Below are 19,106 nucleotides of genomic sequence, written 5' to 3' on the forward strand. Positions count from 1 at the left end.
AGCATATACTGAATGTTGAGACCTTGCAGGGCCCTGGCTTTTGTTCTGCTGAGAAAGCTGGAAGCGCGGGGGCAGTTTTCCGCCGGCAGAGTCACAATCTAAATTGCAGAACCAGCCGTGGCCTCCTAGGTGATGCTCAAAACCACCCCGACATCCCTGTCTCTTCAGAGAGCCGAGGAACCCGGGATGGTGGTGCTGTAATTCCAGCTTTGTTTTGCACAGTTCTGCATAGAAGGGATTTTTCTCATTTATTTTGTAATTTAAGCATGTTAAGTAAGTAAAGGTAGCTTCCGAGCATGAACTTGATTTGGGGGAAATTAATCTCTAAATCGTTATTAGGCACTCACAGAAGAGCCAAAAATTATCCTTTTGTGAGGGTTTCCCTCCATGAGAGAGGATAGGAGGATTGATTCCCTTCCCATTTTGAAATAGAATAGTGAGTTACTTTTTTGTTAGTATCTTTGTTAATAATGGTGAGTTTGTTGGGTTTTGTTAATATCTTTGTGAATATCTTCATCAGTCTGGGCCCACCGAGAAGGTAATCAGGTTGAGGCATGAAATGCACCATTGACTCATTCATCGGCACCTCGGTTGTCGCAGGAAGGGTGCTAGATCCAAGGACACAGAGAAAAGTCAGAGATCAAGGTAGCTCCCAGACTAGTGCAGGGAAGAGGAAGCGAATGCAGGTTCTCTGACAGGTGAGCTCTGAGTGCCACAAGCAGATGTGGTGAGGAGACCTGGGATTCCAGACATCTCCGCTACATTTTGAGGGGGAATAATAGGTAGAAGTGCATCTCATGAAGAGCCGGAGAAGGGGATTTTCAGGCAGATGGGGAAGAAACCATGCCTGAAGCCAGGGGATGTGAGGGAACTTCATATTAGGGGAACTGTAAGAATACCCATAGGACAAAGAGATCAGGAAGCGAGTGCTGAGGGCGTCCAGAGAAGTCAACAAACCAAGACTATGGAAGTTCTAAGATGATACGCAGAGAAGTATGGATATTATTTTGAGAGTAATGGGAGCCAATAAAGAATCCTATGCAGGAGAGTGACATGACGACATAAGCTTTACTTAATGGTCACCAGGACAGTGTGAAGCAGTGATCCTCAACCGGGGTGATTTTGCCCACTTGGGGACAGTTGGTCACACCCAGCGGAAAGGGAGTGCTATTGGCATCTCATGGGCAGAGGGCAGGGATGCTGCAAAATAGCCTGCAAGGCACATGACATGCCACCAAAATAAAGAAGTAGCAGTCCCCAAATGTCCATAGTGCCAACATTGAGAAGCCCTGGTGTGGTGTGCCAATTCATGCCCGCTCCCCACGTTCACATGCTAATCCTTGGAACTTGGGACTCTGTTTCCTCACAGGGCCAAAGGGCCCCTGCAGATGTGACTAAGGATTGTGGGATGAGGTGACTAGCCTGGATTCTCCAGGTGGGCTCAGTGTAATCACATGCGCTGAGAAGAGGGAAGCAGGAGAGTGAAGGACAGAGAAGGTAATGTGAGCACAGAACTTGTCAATGAAGGAGACGTGATGACACCACGTGATGCCTTTGAAGGTGGAGGAAGGAGCCAGGAGCCGAGGAACGTGGGTGGCCTCTAGCAGCCAGAAGGGGCAAGGGCAGGGTCTCCCTGAAGCCTCCAAAAGGAGCCAGCCAGCCCAGCTACCACCGTGATGTCAGGCCAGTAAGGCTGATTTGGGACTTGTGACTTCCAGAGTAATTAGAGAATAAATTTGTGTCATGCTAAGCCACTTAACTTGTAATTTGTTTTAGCGGCAATAGAAATTTAATATATCTGTTTTGGAGGACGGGATAGATGGGCAGCAAATCCTGAGGCAAAATAAACAGTAGGGAGAGGTCAGTATTGCCAGGCACTTATCTGAGCACTGAGGATACAATACTGATCAAGGCAGGACATGAACAAAATTCCTGCTCTCTTGAAGTTTATAAATTAGTGATTTATGTGAGTTTTTATTATACTCCAGAATATAATCCCTTGTGTAATGCTAATTTCCCTTTCCATTCCATGATAGACCAGCTAACTTCTATTTTGAATGGAAAGTTTTATTTTTGATATATTCAAATTTGTCAGTATTTCACATTATGATTCATGCTCCTCCCCCATCCAAGGTCACCTCAGTGTCATAAAATATCTCTATTTTTTCTATTAACTTTATTTATACTTTTCTTGTGATCAATTAATTATCGTTCCCAATTATCCACTCACTTCTTCAAAGCAGCATCATTAACCCTACTCTTGCCTTGGGTTCCTAATGGAGGAATAGATGTGGCACCATTGTCAGGACCAGCCATTTAACTACCTTTGCTCAATGGAGTGTGAGTTCTCTTACCTGGTCATAAACTTGTGAATGAGAAATAAAATGTTTCTTGTTGGAATCCACTGAGACTTTGGGATGGTTCATTATGCAGCACAACCTAGGGAAATCTGATTAAAACACTTCTGTATATTCAAGTCTTTTAGCTATGATGCCATCATTGTCATATGCAAAGTCATCCTTAATATATAAATATATTTGGTCTCTCTATTGTGTTTCATTGATCTATCTGTTCCTGTACCAATTCTATACTATTTTTTATGATTGTGATATTATACTGTCTTAATGTCTTATGAGCTCCTACTTTTCAGTCTTCTTTCCCATAATTATACTAGCTTTGTATGAATGTTTAAGCTTTTGAGTTATATTTAGACAATGTTTCCTGTTCTCCCCAAAATTCCACTGAAATATTGATTACAAATGTATTAAATATGTAGATAAACTTGGGAAACCATTCATAGTTTTACAATGTTAACACGTCTACTTTTATTAACGTCTTATTTAACTTCAGAAATTGTATAAGTTTCTATGTAAAGATATTGTGTTTTCTTCCTCGGTTTAATTCCTAGTTGTTTCATTGTTTGGGTTGATATTTTAAGCGGCATATTCTTTCCTTTTATAGTTTTAGTTGTTGGTTTTCTACATAAGGTACTAGACTCCAATGTGAAATGTATATATCCAATTGGAAAATGTTAGCACTTCTCTGTATGCTTATTTTTAAAATTTTACTTTAACATGTTTATGTTTAGGCAAATCATATCTAATGTATTAATACATTAGTTCTATGATTAAAAGAATAGCTAATTTTTAGGAGGCACTAACTTTATGCTAGGTACTATAAATTCTTTCCAAGTATGGGTTTACTTAATCCTCATAACATCCTAAGTGGTAAGTGTTGCTATTGCTATTATTTTTACTATTCTCGTTTTACAGACAAGAAGAGTGAGGCAGAGAGGTTATGTAACTTGCCTAAGTTCACACAAGCAGTAACAGAACCAAGATTTGAATCCAAGGTAATCTTGCTCATGGTATATACACTACTTTGTATATAAACTACATAATCATGATTCATAAATAAATATTGGGGTCATGCTAGGCTCATTAGGATGAGTTGGCTTGCTTTTTAAAGATTAAATTATTTTTTGTTAAGTTTTATTCATCAACTTTCAGGGGAACCAATATTTTGAGACAAGTAGAAAAATGCTATTAATCTTTGAAGTTGGTTTTGTATGTGGCAATTCACCTAACTCTCTTATTAGATATCCTAATTTGTCCATTCTGTTGGGTTTTCTATGTAGATAATCTTATCATTTCCAAATAATGACAGTTTTATCTCTTCCTTTCCAATTCTTATCATTCCTAATTATTTTCCTTGTCTTATTATGTTGGCTGGAGCCTTCAGTGTTATATTGAATACTAGTAGTGATAAGAGATATCTTTGCTTTGGTGAATTCCAAATTTCTTCAGTAAGTACTATCTAGCTGAGCCTTTTAAGTAAATACTTTTATCAAGTTAAAGACATCATATTTGTTCTCAGTTTTCTTAGCCTTTCTTCTGTTTTATCAGTACATAGCTGTGAAACTTATTAAATGCTTTCTGTATCTACTGAGATCATTCATTTTTCTCATTTAGTCCATTATTATGATGAACTACATTGATAGAATTTTGATCAGTAAACCATTGTACCATCCCTAAGATAATCCCTACCAATTCATGCTGTGTCATTCTTAACCGATTATGAATTTATTTAGCTACTGTTTTATTTCATATTTTTCTCATCTGGGTTCAGAAGTGAACTAAAACTATTTACTCCCCTTTCTCCTTTATATTATTACCCTTACCAATTTTTATGCCAAGATATTAAGCTTATGATGTGACTCATGCCATCTTTGTTTTTTCTGGAAGAGCTTTCATAAGATAAAATCATCTGCCTTTTAAACTTCTACTTACCAATCTTTAAAAGACCCTATTTCAAATAACTCTGAGATGTTTAGTTAGCAAGGAAAGAAAGGAGGGATACCAAAGCTGTGTTATGGCCATTTTCCTGAGGAAGCTAATTTACTTGGTTAAATATTTTCTGCAATTCATCACGATAAGTGAGCTTTAAAGCTTCACAGAAGAATTTTGAAATTCGTAGTATTTGGCAGTTTTGGAAAGAATTAGGAACATTAACACTGATGTATATTTGTTTCATGTGGCATTGTCATTTTGGCCACCAACCATTCCTTGAAGATCATTTCCCTCACAATTCCTGTCAGATTATTCATGCAAAGAATTGAAATAACTATGTCAACATAAACTGTTTTATTCGTCAAACTGAAAGACAAAAAGGGTTCAGGTCCCAGAAGGCAGTTACTATAAACATTAGAATTCTGGTGGGAACCATTTTTGTTCCAGTGAGAAGATGCATCAAGGTAATCCTTTAAACATGCAGGATTCCCACTAAAGGGAAGGTAAAGGGGCGATTATTATCTGCCTTGACTGGGTCAGAATGTGGGGGATGAGGTTTGTGAGGAGCTCCCCTTAAGAAACAAGAGCTGACAAACAGAAATCTTACTGGCTTTTAAATATTTTTTTCAATTAAATTTATTTATTTATTTGGGAAAGAGAGAGCAAGAGAACATGAGCAGGGGGAAGGGCAGAGGGAGAAGTAGACTCTCCTCAGAGCAGGGAGACTGACAGAGGTCTCAATCCCAGGACTCCAGGATTATGACTTAAACTGGAGGCAGACACTTGACTGACTGAGCCACCCCCAGGTACCCCCAAATCTTACTAGCTTTTAGGGTTGGGCATGGTTTCAGTCATTGTAGACCAAGGACCAAGATTATATAAGAGGCTTGAAATCTTTTTTATTTGCAGATTCATTATTATTTTTAATGGTTGCTCGTTTTACATAATGAGGAACTGGAAACTCTGAAGACATTAATGACCTGTGGCCGTGTTTGTACAGCCAGCAAGACATTTGGAGAAGTGGAAGCAAAGGCCAGAGTAGGAGATGGCAGCTGACAAGAAGAGCAGATATGAAGCTAAATCCTTCTGGCCACTACAGAGAGACAAATGGGACAGCCTTAAGCCTGAGAATGAACCTGGAGTTTAAAACAGAAATGCTGCCATTATGCCATTACGCCTTGTCATCTACTCTGCGGATGTCCCAAACTTGCCTGGGTTGTGTCGAGGCATGATGTGAAGTTTGGGCAATGCTGAAATTGAGAGCTGTAGAATGACAGCAACAGATGGACCTCGCTAGCATGAAGCAATCAAAGATGTGCAAAGTCTGAGCAAAAATTCTCAATCCTGCAATCCTGAGTTTGACAGACCATATAGAAGCAGGTTATATCATTAGCTAAAGGTCAGATATAAATATAGGGCACTGCTAAAGACAGTTGGGTATGCTCTATCCTCCTCAATCACATTTATTTCTATACCTGGGAGATAACTTGTCAGCCGTGTGCATATCCATCTCCACCTATGTGATAAAACAAGTAGAAATCTCAGGAGGTGCCTGAGTCCAATCCACTGTATTTGGTGTCTTAATGAGAACACAGTAGTTAGAATACAGTAAAATGGATTCATATTCCTAACAGAACAGAGGGGTCCATTTCAGCAGCCAAATACAGGACCACTTCTTGCCCTAACTTTTAGCACATAATTTTAATCAGCTACCAAAGTCAACAGAAAAACTCGGCTTATTTGTAGATGTCTCAAAACCCGTTAAGAAAAACCAAGTACAATATTTTGATATTGTTCACTTTGCGCAGATGGGGTTCAGAGTTTATCTGTTAAGCCTGAAGAAGGATTCTTCGGCATTTCTCATCTAATTATTGTTGGCTTAGACCCAATCTGAGCTAGTGATTAAGTCACAACAGGCTCTATTTTCCATTATTAATCTCTTGGACTTGAAAGGTTTATCAGACTCAAAGCAATTAGACATTTAAAAATCTGGAATTTGCTTACTTGCTAAATACTGACACCTGAGATTTTTCTGTCCCTCTGTTTTCACTTATGAAGCAACTGGAAAATGCTAAGGTAGGTAGGTATGTGTGTGTGTGTGTGTGTGTGTGTGTGTGTATACACCTGCCCGTGCACTTACACATTTGCATGTGCATGCACATGTACATGTTTCATAATCTTTTAGGGATAAGTATCCACCTTTACAAAATATTCTATTTTAGATTAGCCAAGTTGAGAAACTCTGCATTCTCTTCATGTGTTAACTAAGGCATCCAGAGCCATCTCCTAAATGCCGACTGGAATTATGGTCTACTTTCGATGTGGAGGTTTGCTTCAGCAGACATTTATGTGACAGCTTGATTATCAATGGTGTGATTAATTCCTCAGCACACGCATGTCAGGACTTGCTTCAGAGTTTGAGTGCTAACGTGAAAGGGATGGATTAGCACTGCACGTCAGGAATTCAAAAGTCCCCAGAAGGGAAGGAGTAAGCATGACATCAACTCAGAAAAGACCAAGCAAGGTACAGAAATATTTGTAAGAATTCCAGATAAGAAAATACCTTTGTACAAATTTCACCTTAGAGTGTTCTTTCAAACTGTGTATGAAGTTGAATTGTTTTATAGAAGGGTATTCAATAATCTTCCTCAGTGTTGCTTGGACTTACTGCTTCATTTTAGAAAAAAAAGAGTGATATTTCAAAGAGAGAGAAACACTACTTGGAGGATTTCTGATTATGAAAAGGATGCATAATGGGGGAAAGCCTGTACAGAGTTCTTGCATGATACTATAGAAAGTTTTAGGATTTTTCTTTATAGAAATTTTTCTAGAAGAGTAAAAAATGTAAAAGTATAACTCTCCAGCAGAAGTGTGAATTTGGCCTCTGATAGATGCATGGGTTTCTTAAGACTTTCTCTTTTGGTATTAGAAAAGGGAAACACAGTAATGGTAGCTTCATTAAATAGGGGTTTCTTTTTCTCATATATTAAGTCTGGACATAGGTAGGTGAGGTTGGTGTTGTGGCATCATATTATTAACATCCTGGCTTTTGTCTTTCTGCTCCTTCAAACTCCTGGTTACCTCATAGTTCCAAGATGGCATTCTCTATAGAATCTCCCTCTGTACTCCAGGCAGGAAGAATAAGAAAGCTATGAGGAGGAAGGGCTGACTTGTATGGCAGGAAAGCAAAACTACATAGAAATTCCTGGTAGGTTTCAGCTTATTTCATTGACTAAACCATGTCACATGATCAGTCTTTGCCATAATACAGTCTGAAAAATGCTGTGGATACTTTTTCTTTTCTTTTTTTTTTTTTATACTTTACTCTCTTCCCCTTCCCTTCCCTTCCCTTCCCTTCCCTTCCCTTCCCTTCCCTTCCCTTCCCTTCCCTTCCCTTCCCTTCCCTTCTCTTCTCTTTTTTTTGGCTGTATTGCCAATAAAAAGTAAGTGAGGGACCCTTTTGGTAAAAATGAAGGAGAGGATGGATATTGGGTAGGCAAGCAGCATGTTCTGGCACATGTTCCTTCAAGATATTTACCAGTATCCATTCTGGTTTCGTGATGCCTATGACATTCTGATTGTTATTTTGTATGCCATGCCTTCCCATCCTTATTTGGCTTGATTAGAAGTGGATTTTGTTCAATATAGCTTTAGTACATGGAACTGATGTTCTCAAAGACTAATGACATCCTGAGAGCTTGTTGCTCAAGTTCATTCCCCCACAGTACTCCAAAACAACACCACCAACCACCCAATTACTCATACACGCAGAAAGGCTAGGGAGGTGTGCTAGGTTGGCAATACTGGACATAAAGTCAAAAGCAAAGCCATCATCATTCTTCATATAGTGGCCCTGAGAGTTGAAACCTGAAGGATAAGTTATGTTGGTACTAAAAACCCAAAGCAAACACTGATAGAACTAACAGGATTAAGTAGACAAGCCCAATGGAGATTTTATCATCCCTTATCAAGAGCAGATAGTAAAATCGCCAAAATAAACCATATGTTGGGAAATGAAACATTTTTTAAAAGATTTTATTTATTTATTTGACACAGAGAGAAAAAGAGCAAAAGCAGGGGGAGCAATAGGCAGAGGGAGAGGGAGAAGCAGGCTCCCCGCTGAGCAGGGAGCCTGACTCAGAGCTCAATCTCAGGACCCCAGGATCATGACCTGAGCTGAAAACAGATGTTTGACTGAGCCACCCAGCTGCCCCTGGGAAATGAAACTTATTAAATAAATTTAAAGGCTTGATTTTAAAAGTGTATTAATGGATAATGATAGACTTTAAATTAGACATCAATAGCATAAAATATCTCGATAAGCCCAACATTTGAAAATTAAAGAGCTCCCTCCTAAATGTCAAAGAGATCAAAGATTTAAAAAATCACAAAGGAAATGAAAACTTAATTTGACTAAAGTTATAATGAAAATATAGCCTCTGAGCATTTGTAGGATGCTGCTAAAGTAGTACTTACAAGAAGATTCTTAAATTAGAAAAGGAACAAGTTTTTGAAGATTAAAAAAAAAAAGATTTAAGGTCTAACTTCCCACTTTAAGAAGCTAAAAAAAGACAAGCAATTTAAGCCCAAGTATGCAAAAGGACAAAAATAATAAATATGAGTATAAATCAAGAAATAAAAAATGAACAATGTAGAAAATTATCAAAACCAAAAGCATCTGAAAAGATGAATAAAATCCATCAATCCATCCTTCTAGCTAGATTGATAAGGACAAAAAAAAAAAAAAGTTAAAAGAAAACCAAATCTGCTATTCTCAGGAATAAACGAGAGGTGTTTGTTTGTTTGTTTTTTAATACCATAGATATTAGAGGAATAAGAAGGGAAAATTTGGGACAATTTTATGACAATGTGTATGACAATTTAGCTGAAATGGACAAATTCCTTGAAAATCACGTTTCAAAACTGACATGATAGAAAATCTGAGTAGCCTCATAATAATGGAGTTGAATTTATCATCAAAATCTCCCCACAACTAAAACTTGGGTGTCAGAGGGCGCTCATGGTGAATTTTAGCACACATTTAAGAAAGAAAGGAAGAAAGAATGCAAATCCTACAGATGGTTTCACTTAGAATAGAAGAGGAGGTAATAATTCCCAGCATTGACTAGAGGGCTGATAGCAGGCCTGGCATTTAATTTTTCCCCTACTTACAAGCTAATAAATTAACCTATTACTATTTCATAGACTCTGGCAGAAGATGTGAGACTCCTGGATCAGAGACAAATGACTTTATTACAGACAGCAAGCAGCATGAGCATCATTCTGTCTGTGTCTGTCCCTTTTCTTGAGGCCCCCAGAGGTGACACGAGGGGCCCAAGTGGAAGCCCGGACACGCAGTGAACTGCATTTGCAGAGGAGGGATTCTGAGCTTGGAGAATCTACTGACTGGTTGTCTGTCTGGTGACCAGGCCTTGACATAAAATGAGGAAAAATGGTTTTGGTTTTAGCTCAGCTATCAGTGTATTCCTAGTACGGGACAAATCACCGTGCTTTGGGATCCTGGCTTCACCATCTACACAATCAGAGCATTGGGACGAGGAGATTTCTCAGGACCCTTCCAACTCGATAACTATAACTGATTGTGTCCGCGAATTAAGGAAGGTTGAAAAATGGAGCCTTAAAATATTTTCTGTAATAGAATTAAGAGCACAAACTTAAAGCCGTAGTAAACTCCTTTCGTCCACTTCTGGCCTGAAAACATCAATGCCCCCACGCTATGATTCCTGCATTACCTGAGGGATCTCTAACTTCCTAACATTTCTACTCAAGGCTTTCAAATCTGTGCTGCTCATGATATTCTTTTTACATCCATTTAAAAATATCTCTTGACCCTTGAACAATACGGGTTTGAACGTGCAGGTCTTACTTATACGCAGATTATTTTTTTTTGATAAAAGTACTAGAAAGGTATTTTCTCTTCCTTATGATTTTCTTTATAATAGTTTCTTTAACCTACCTTAGGAATATGGCATATAATACATAGAATGTATAAAATATGTGTTAATCAACTATTTATGGTATTGGTAAGGTTTTTGCTCAACAGTAGACTATCAGTAGTTAAGTTGTGGGGGAGTCAGAAGATGTGCACAGATTTTCAACTGCGTAGGGGGTGTGGGTGCCCCTAACCCCCAAGTTGTGCAAAGGTCAACTGTACTGTCAAGTCATCTTGACTCTTGCATGCAATCAATGGACATTCTCCCCCTTAGTTATTTTAAAAGTTTAACTTCACTTGTTAGGTTAGCAGTTCTCAAACTCTGTCCCACATGATGTTATTTGAAAAAAGTATACCTAGCAAAATGAAGGTTTTGGAAACCTTAGGTTAAACAAAGAAAGGTAAAAGTAGTTTTTTTTGTGAGGACTTCCAAGAGTCTCAATTACTCGCCATGGAATGCTGATTCCCAAATCGATCTGACCGCTGCAAAGTGTTCTAAGAAATACACTTTGGAAATGCTATTTTGGATTCTTCAGCATTAAGCCTTGTGATTATTTTATAGTTTGCAGAAAGTCTGCCTAATTAAAAGGAAGAAGAAGAAGAAGAAGAAGAAGAAGAAGAAGAAGAAGAAGAAGAAGAAGAAAGAAGAAAGAAAGAAAGAAAGAAAGAAAGAAAGAAAGAAAGAAAGAAAGAAAGAAAGACAAAACACAAAGCTCTTAATTTGCCCTTTTATCATATTTTCCAGCTAGGAGATGTGTGTTGCCTTGGCCCAACTGTGCTTCTCATCCAGCTGAATAAGACAGAGGGAAATTAAGGATACGGGTACAAGGACAGTGGACCTACTTAATGAGGAAGCGAACAGAAAGATAAACCATCGTGACACAGGACGGTGAGGAGACCAAGCAGCCAAGTGGGGCACGAAACTGACAGAATTGAAACTAGTTGGAAATGCAGGCAGTCAACGCAGACTCTTCTAGAAACAAAGTCCAGGCAAGATGAGTAGATGAGGCAGGATTCAGGCTTGGTCAAATAGGGTTGGAATTGCAGAAAATGTAGTCTCTTGGAAGGCTTGGGTCTCAGTACCCCTAGGGACTTAGTACCCTAGGGAGGAACTGAGTCTCAGCACTGCCCAGCCCCTGAGACAAATGCCTCTTCATTTGCCACCCCTGGTGTCTCAGATCACCAGGCAAACTCCTTTCGGCTTTAAAAGCCAAGGCAAACTGCACGAGAGGGCAACCCCTAATGCTTTAGGCGGATTTGGGACTCTGAGAGCGTCACCTGGGGGAGGAATAAGGGCTGATTCCTGGAGTCCTTGAGCTTCATCTTTTTCCACCTAGGAAGTCTGCTGTTACCAGAGTCGCGACAAAAAGCCCCCATTAGAGCTTATCCACGACAATTAGGCTCCAAGCCTTGTGTGTTTTAGACTTTAAACCAATTCCAGCAATCAGGCATGCTCTGCATGATACCTTGTTTGGCTCTGAGCTGCTGAAAACCTGGAAACGAGTGGCTGACACACAGAAAGGGCTCCTTTGCCTGATGTACCCGATGGTACAGAGACAGGTAGTCCCAGGACTGCAAAAGCCGGAGCTCTGCAAGGTCATCAAGGACTCGGTTTTTTCTTCTCCGCCTTCTTCAGTGTGTGGCCTTTGCATTCATGTTTGCAAGATGCTGCTCCTCCAGGCGTCACACCTGTACTCCACACAAGAAGAAAGGGAAAGATCCAGAAGCCTTTCCCATAAAGCTTTGTCCTCTGTTGAGAAGGAGTGTGCTTTCTCCAGGTAAATCTGCCTCCAGTATCTTACCGGCCAGAACTGGGTAACACAGCTTTCCCCAGCTGCACATTCCTTGGAGAAGGGAAGATATTTATAAAGTAAACGGAGAACCTTGATCATCAGCTCCAACCAAGCTGGAGTCCCATTTCTGGTTGGGGGAAGGGGAGACTAGGTAGTGGCGAATGCTGAGCAGCTTCTGCCTGTTGTACAGAAATTTGACGAGACACAGAGAAGCATTTCTCCATTCTGCTCATCCAAGACTTACCTAGCCCTCCTCCCTCTTTCTCCTGATCGATACCTTATTTGAAATTAAAGAGGCTCTTGGCCTTACCTCGGTAGTTAGGTAAAGCAACTTCTAAGCTATATTCCTGAACTCTGGGGCTTCCTGAGGCAAATAACCCCCAAAACCATGCCCCCCTCCTTGGGGACACTTAGTATCCCTAAGAAAGAACATTTACGAGAAAGAAAAAAAATGCAAATAAGTTTTGAGGGCAGAAATTGAAAATGAGGTCTCGTGACAGACTGTGGGCATTTTATTTGGGTCACAAAGCAGGCCCTTCCTGTCCTCCCGAAGCCCCAGCCTTCAGCCATCAGTGCCCTGTGACCTGGTGCGTGCCCTGGGGGCAGCAGGCTCCCGGGTCTAGGGACCACGGCTCTTGGCCAAGGGCTCCGGGCACGGATTGCGGGGCCCAGTCCCCTTTGTCAAGGTCATGATCACCATCATGTGTTTCTGAGTGTCCCCGGGGGGCCTGGCACTGGCCAGTGCTTAATGTGTGCTGGGGGCTTCGCTCCCACTCAGCTTCTGTCTGATGACCAGCGGTAGCGGCCACTGCCATCAGCCCCCCAGAGCTAGAGCTTTCTGAGCTGTGCATGTTCCCCGAAGGCACCTGATGGGAAAGGGACCCCACCACTCCTTAGCTCCGTTGCTGCATCATGAACCGATTTGCTTCACATGCTCATTGGTGGGGTCCCATTTCCTTGATCATGGAACCCCATGAGGACATCGCTGAGTTCAAGGTTTGCCGGAAACTTCAGGACTTGCAGGAAAAAGACAGGGCTAAGACTTAGCAGTTCTGGGGACGGCAGGAAGGGGCGGTCTAGTGCCTTCCTAGGGCAGCCCGCTGAAGGAATGATGAGTGCACAGATGTCATATGGGAAGCGGAGATGGTGAAAAAGTTTAGATTTAGTTGTCCAAAGTCCTATACGCTGGTGAAAGAGCAAAACTGAACATCAATGGGGGGTTCATACTTAGCTATCTTTCAACTACGGTCTATTGTCCTTTGAGAAGTGTCATGACACTTCACTGAGAGGTCACAAAACCCAACGCACATTGGTGACTTCAGTTTAACCTAAAGGACCGCACCTGTCAGTGACATGCGTGGCTGCCGTGCACGAGCAAGAACAGATGCTTTCCCAAGGCCAGAGAAGCTACTTATAAAGCATCAGGATGTGGGCACCTGGTGGCTCAGCGGTTGAGTGTCTGCCTTGGCTCAGGGCGCGATCCCGGGGTCCTAGGATCGAATCCCGCATCGGGCTCCCTGCATGGAGCCTGCTTGTGTCTCTGCCTCTCTCTCTGTGTCTCTCATGAAAAGATAAATAAAATCTTAAAAAAAGAAAAAGAAAAAAAGAAAAAAAAAGAAAAAGAAAAGCATCAGGATTCGGGATGAAGGTATATTATTTCCTTCCAGGTGTATCGTATACTATGTTCTTTAGTGGAACTAAAATTGCACTGTATTCCGGTTTAATGTGGTTTATTTCCTCATACATATTTACATCTGTATTCTGCTCGCTTCCTCTACAAGCAAGTTCTCCATCATAACAATAGATCTTCTAATGGTCTATCCTTGCTCATAATGCTTCTTTTTTTTCTAGTAGCAATTTCCACTGTGACGCGCTATTTGACGTGTGCTTTTTTTCCTGTTGTTCAAGGGCTTTTGAGATTTCCATACTCCTTCACATCAGCCTCATCATCTGGCATTATTTCTGGAGGACCACGGGCTGCCCATTTATTTCCCAAGTATGTTTCAGAATCCTTCATCTCCCCTCGGTATTTCATGATTGCAGATGGCTTTTCTGTAGCGTGTTTGTTTTTCTCAAAGTCTATACTTGTTCAAGCTTGATGCTCCAGCTCGACTCAATAATGATTCCGTAAGAACCTGAACGTTTGCAGATTGTGACCGCTACTGAGTCTAATTGTGCCTTCTGGTTCACAGGTGCCATGGCTTTCTTTACTTCTAATAATCTGTAATGATTTTAAACTTCATTGTAACTTCAAGGCATCTTGAAGATCTTTTCTGTATGTGTCCTTTACAGAATTTAGTTCTAGGGGTGCTCTTCCTTCTAACTGTTCTTAGCAATGGAAAGGACTTCTATTAAACACTAAAGATTACTCCTCTCCAGTTTCTTATCTGACACACTCTGGCTTTTAACCCACATTTCCCACCTGGCAACTTGAGATACACAACATGTTCATAGTTTTGCAAAGCATTTTCCAACAGTCTCCTACTGTCTTGATATTCAGGCACTGATGACAAGGACAGTTATTTAATAGTGCACTATTTTGCCATCCATCCTTTCCTACAATTACACATTTAGTAGGAAAAAAATGATCAGCTATGCAATATAACCGAACAGAGACTAAAATAAAATCTAAAAGCAGATCTAACTGTACTTTTGAAATAAATGGACCATGTGGAGGAAAAGAGTCTTGCATGAGAGAAAAAGAAAAAAGAAAACAAGAGTAAATGTAAAGGAAAAGTAAAGTAGCAACAGCTGTCTGTAATATACATGGAAATTAAACTTCATGTTCTTTGCATATTTTAAAATCATATGATCATGAAACAATTTTTACCCATTTGAAAGAAAACCAGCAAGCATTAGAATTATCCACAAGAAGAACTGAGTATATCCTGAACAAGGTAGCCTGAGATGTTGCAACTCACCCATGTCAAAATGATAGGTCAGAGAAGGATCCAGAAGAGCACACCTGACTTGGATGCAGGAGGCAGTGCTGGAGACCCAGGTTGGGTGAAGAAACCTGTTGATATCAAAAAAGGACAAGAAAGAAGGGACTTAAGTTGGGTATATATATATATGTCTGATGACCATGGGTTTTTAAGATATTTTGTGGTAAAGCAGGACTGTTCCATTTACCATGGATTCTGGTCGCGGGAATGCAATTAATAAAGCATATCATTGGAAATTACATTATATCACATGCTTTATTATCACTCAACACATATGTAATTCATATACTGGTGGGGGGGTGCAGAGAAGATAGTCTATGAAACAAAAGAGGCAGGAAAAGCCGGGGTGCCTGGGTGGCTCAGTCAATTTAAGCAGCAATTCTTGATTTTGGCTCAGATTGTGATCTCAATGTGAGATCAAGCCCAGTGTCAGGCTCCACACTCAGTGGGGAGTCTGCTTGAGAGCCTCTCCTTCTCCCTCTGCCCCTTCCCACTACCCACTGTGACATGTGCACACTCATGCATGTGCACTCTCTTTCATAAATAAATAAATAAATAAATAAATAAATAAATAAATAAATCTTAAAAAAAAACAACAGGCAAGTAAAGACAATCCATTACTTCACAATTTTGGAAATTCTTGCACTGACATTGGGAAGGTTTATTTTTCTATTTTACATCAATTTCTTTTGTGATTTAAGCTTATTTGTTTTTGCATTATTTTTCCATCAATATAAACACATTTACTTCCTTTCATTCTACTACCTTTAAACACTTAACGTCAATTACATTTCCCTTTCCCTTCACATTTTGATTCTTTGAGCCTCCTTTTAATATCTCCTAAAAAAATAAAGCCTCCCAGCTAGTTGTTCACAGCTCGCCCACTCATGAAGAGCTATTTCTCAGGTCTGGAAGAAAATATGGTAGGACACTGATGGGTTCACTCACACAGCCTGAGAGCTTCCTTTGGACAGCATAGCAGTTAGGGAAAGCCAGGACTCTACCTCTCTGGGGATCCCAAACCCTGCCCACACAGAATGGTACAGACTTGAGGATTAGGCACCCAAAAGTAGGTTGTGTCATGGAGTCAGGAAAAGAGAAGGGAAATGTGAGAGTCCAAGAAAGGCTCTGGTGGCGATGAGGACAATGAACAATGAGTGGCTAATGTGAACGTACCAAGAATCTCTAGAGGTGATGCATGGCAGAGGATGCGAACATCTTGGTCAACAACAACAAAAGGGTCTTAGAAAGACAGTTCATAAAGAAAAAAAATTTTATACCCTGCAATTTTTACCTAAAGCTTTTGGAGACAATTGAAATGAGACTGGAAATTACCATCTAAGGTAAAAATATTTAGCACACAACCTTGGAAGAGAAATTGTACGAAATAAACATTTATTGACATTCAAATGGGTGTTAGTGATCTTTCTCTGTAAAGGTTCAGATAGTAAATATTTTAGATTTTGCAGGACATGAAGCAAAATTGAGGACAGTACGTAGGTATATTTATATGACGAGAGAAAACAAATGTCCACCAATTCTTGTATTGATAAAATTCAAAATGTAATAATGATAATTAAGTTTGTTTTTTTAAAAACATAGGTCTACTAATGAGAAGAATGGAATCCTCTTTTGGGGGAGATAACATTTTGTTTAATTGAGGTTCAAACTTAGTTTTTGCTATCATCAAAATCAATTGCAGATTCATCCTTAAACTTGATCCATAATTAAACTTGAAGTATTTCATCTTCGAAGCTATCTTTTCTCTTTTCACACAGATAGGTATTGCCAAACACCAATGTCAATTTAGGAGCATATGATTTTAATTGAGCATATTTATCAGCTGGGAGGCATATAGAATTCTATTATATTTTCCTCTTGATATTTGATTTTAGCATGTCATTATATGGCATATTAGTAACTTTCAAGGGAAGATGAGGTGGAAGCTCCTCAACTGCACAGTTAATTGAATTTTGAAATATGAAGAGTTTTTTTTGCCCCTTGCATTTTGATTAAGGTCTGAAAAGCGCTGCTGGAAATAACATGGTTCGAACTTGGAAAATAGAGCTACTGCAAATTTGTGTGGGAATGGAGATCTTGTTTTTTTGTTTTAACTTTAAATAGTACATGACATGTATAAAGGAACTTTACACTACTGTGTTTCAAACAACATTAGTTGTCATAGAAATGCCTTTACCGTAGTATAAGTTTTGCACATAAGCCCTCTTTTACCTTGTAATTTTGTGTTGAATTCATTAAGAAACGTTATTAAGTCGGCACTAAAAGCTAATTTCCAACTAGCGTTTGAGAGCAGTTAAGGGTAGTACTTCCAACCACTTGAAAATATAAAAGCCATTCTCAGCTTGTGGGCTGTACAGAAACAGGCAGTTGATGGGATTTGGTCTCTGGGCCTTGGTTCGCAACCTCTGAATTATACCGATAGACCCTCTGGAGTCCGACTCCCTAGGTTTGAAATCTGGCCATACTCACCAAGGAGCCTCGTGACTTCAGGCTAATTATTTAATGTCTCTAAAGCCTCTAGGAGAGGAGAAAAATTCTCCACTTCATAGAGTTGAAAGGATTCAATGAAGGGAGCGCATGGGATAATATAAACACAATTAATAGTTTTCGATAGTAAAATAAAAACCCACCATAATGCTGCAAATAGATTTTAAAAAATTCAACCATGTAAAATGAGGGGGACAGAGTGAGGGGCAAGGAATGGAGTAGCTCTTGTCTTGGTAAAGCTAATGAGATGAACTCGGGTCAGCCCCCCGGGGAGGATATGTACCAATCACTCACCACCTTTCATCTGCATTCAAGTTGCTGAGGGACTTTGCTGTCCTACCTAGACATGCCCAACAAATCCAGCTTCACCAGTTCTGTGTGGTTCCCCAGCTCATCCCATTCTGGCCTTTTTCCAGAAGAAAGCAGAGCATGATTCATGGGTTTTGCTTCTTTTCAGACTTCAAATCTGCCTTTAACGGTATTGAAAGTCCTTATATATGGCCTGATTGTGGGCCTGTCTCCTTCCACACTGGATGATCCTAAAAAGGTAGAGGTGTGCCTTCTTTATCTCTGTACATATGGAGATGACTACTGAGTAGTTCTTTGGAAAAAAGTGCTGAATCACTCAGCAAATGAACGAAGGAAGATTGTTATGAAAACAAAGTAGTGTTTCATTGTTATTCCTCATGAACGACAACACTCTTCAGTCATTTCTTTCATTGTGTTTGCTATCATTATATTCTTTTCTATATTATGATACTTATTTATAAACTAAAGGACAATCTTTTGGAGAAAGAGCACATAGATTAACACGTGTTCATGTTCAGATCCCAAATTCGTCATGCAAAAGCTGTGTGAACTTACACAAAAATTTCACTTCTCTGTTCTTTCCTGATCTAAGAGCTATCTTTAAGGTCAAATTTGATTCTGGGATGCTCGGGTGCCTCAGGGGTTGAGCGCCTGCCTTCAGCTCAGGCCGTGATCCTCGGGGGCCTGGGATCGAGTCCCACATCAGGCTCCCTGCGTGGAGCCTGCTTCTCCCTCTGCCTGTGTCTCTGCCTCTCTCTGTATCTCTCATGAATAAATAAATAATATCTTTAAAATGAAGAAAAGATCAAATTTAATTCTGAAATTCTATAGCAGTTTTTACAACCTAAAGTTTAGCGTTGATTTTAGATTCTGTATTATACACTTATTTTTTTAAAAAAAATTTCTGAGATTTAAATGAGGACTTAAAAATGTCTCGACTCCACACTGCCTTAGGAGTTGAATAGCACCCTTTTATTTTTGGTAGAAATACTTAGAAAAAGACATATATGGTATATGATTATTACATTTTGTTAAATCTCCCTGAGGTATTTTTTTTTTTAATATACCCAACAGCGGTCTCCCTTGATGTATAGCTGAAATTCTTCATCTGGCTTTTTAAATCATATTCAAACATCACTGCCAATAAGACCAGTGTCTTAGCTGTGGCTTTCCACTGCTGTCAGCAGCCCAAACCGAAAAGGACTCATCAGACCTGGCGGGAGGAGCCAAGCTAACTTCTCTCCCACCTCCTAGAGATGTGCTTTATCCGAGGGACCTCAGATATTAAAGAAAAACTCTCATCCGGTGT

At 39.9% G+C, this 19,106-nt stretch overlaps 1 protein-coding gene across 16 annotated transcripts in view; it reads right to left on the bottom strand.

The window, feature by feature from the left end:
- NEIL3 (nei like DNA glycosylase 3) overlaps nucleotides 1–19,106 on the bottom strand; it is an 84,489-nt gene that overhangs the window by 58,594 nt on the left and 6,789 nt on the right. For 11 of the 16 annotated variants that reach the window (XM_038560492.1, XM_038560478.1, XM_038560487.1 and 8 more), the window contains one exon: nucleotides 14,957–15,051. Coding sequence is in view for 8 of the 16 variants with exons in the window: in XM_038560478.1 (XP_038416406.1) it covers nucleotides 14,957–14,960 (4 nt within the window). In the remaining 8 variants the exon portion in view is untranslated. Of the gene's footprint in view, nucleotides 1–2,354; nucleotides 2,450–14,956; nucleotides 15,052–19,106 lie in introns of all 16 variants that reach the window. The other 5 variants (XM_038560485.1, XM_038560483.1, XM_038560484.1 and 2 more) reach the window with 2 other exon arrangements.

The sequence above is a fragment of the Canis lupus genome, chromosome 16 (assembly GCF_011100685.1).
Source record: "Canis lupus familiaris isolate Mischka breed German Shepherd chromosome 16, alternate assembly UU_Cfam_GSD_1.0, whole genome shotgun sequence".
In the NCBI taxonomy this organism is placed as follows: Eukaryota; Metazoa; Chordata; class Mammalia; order Carnivora; family Canidae; genus Canis; species Canis lupus.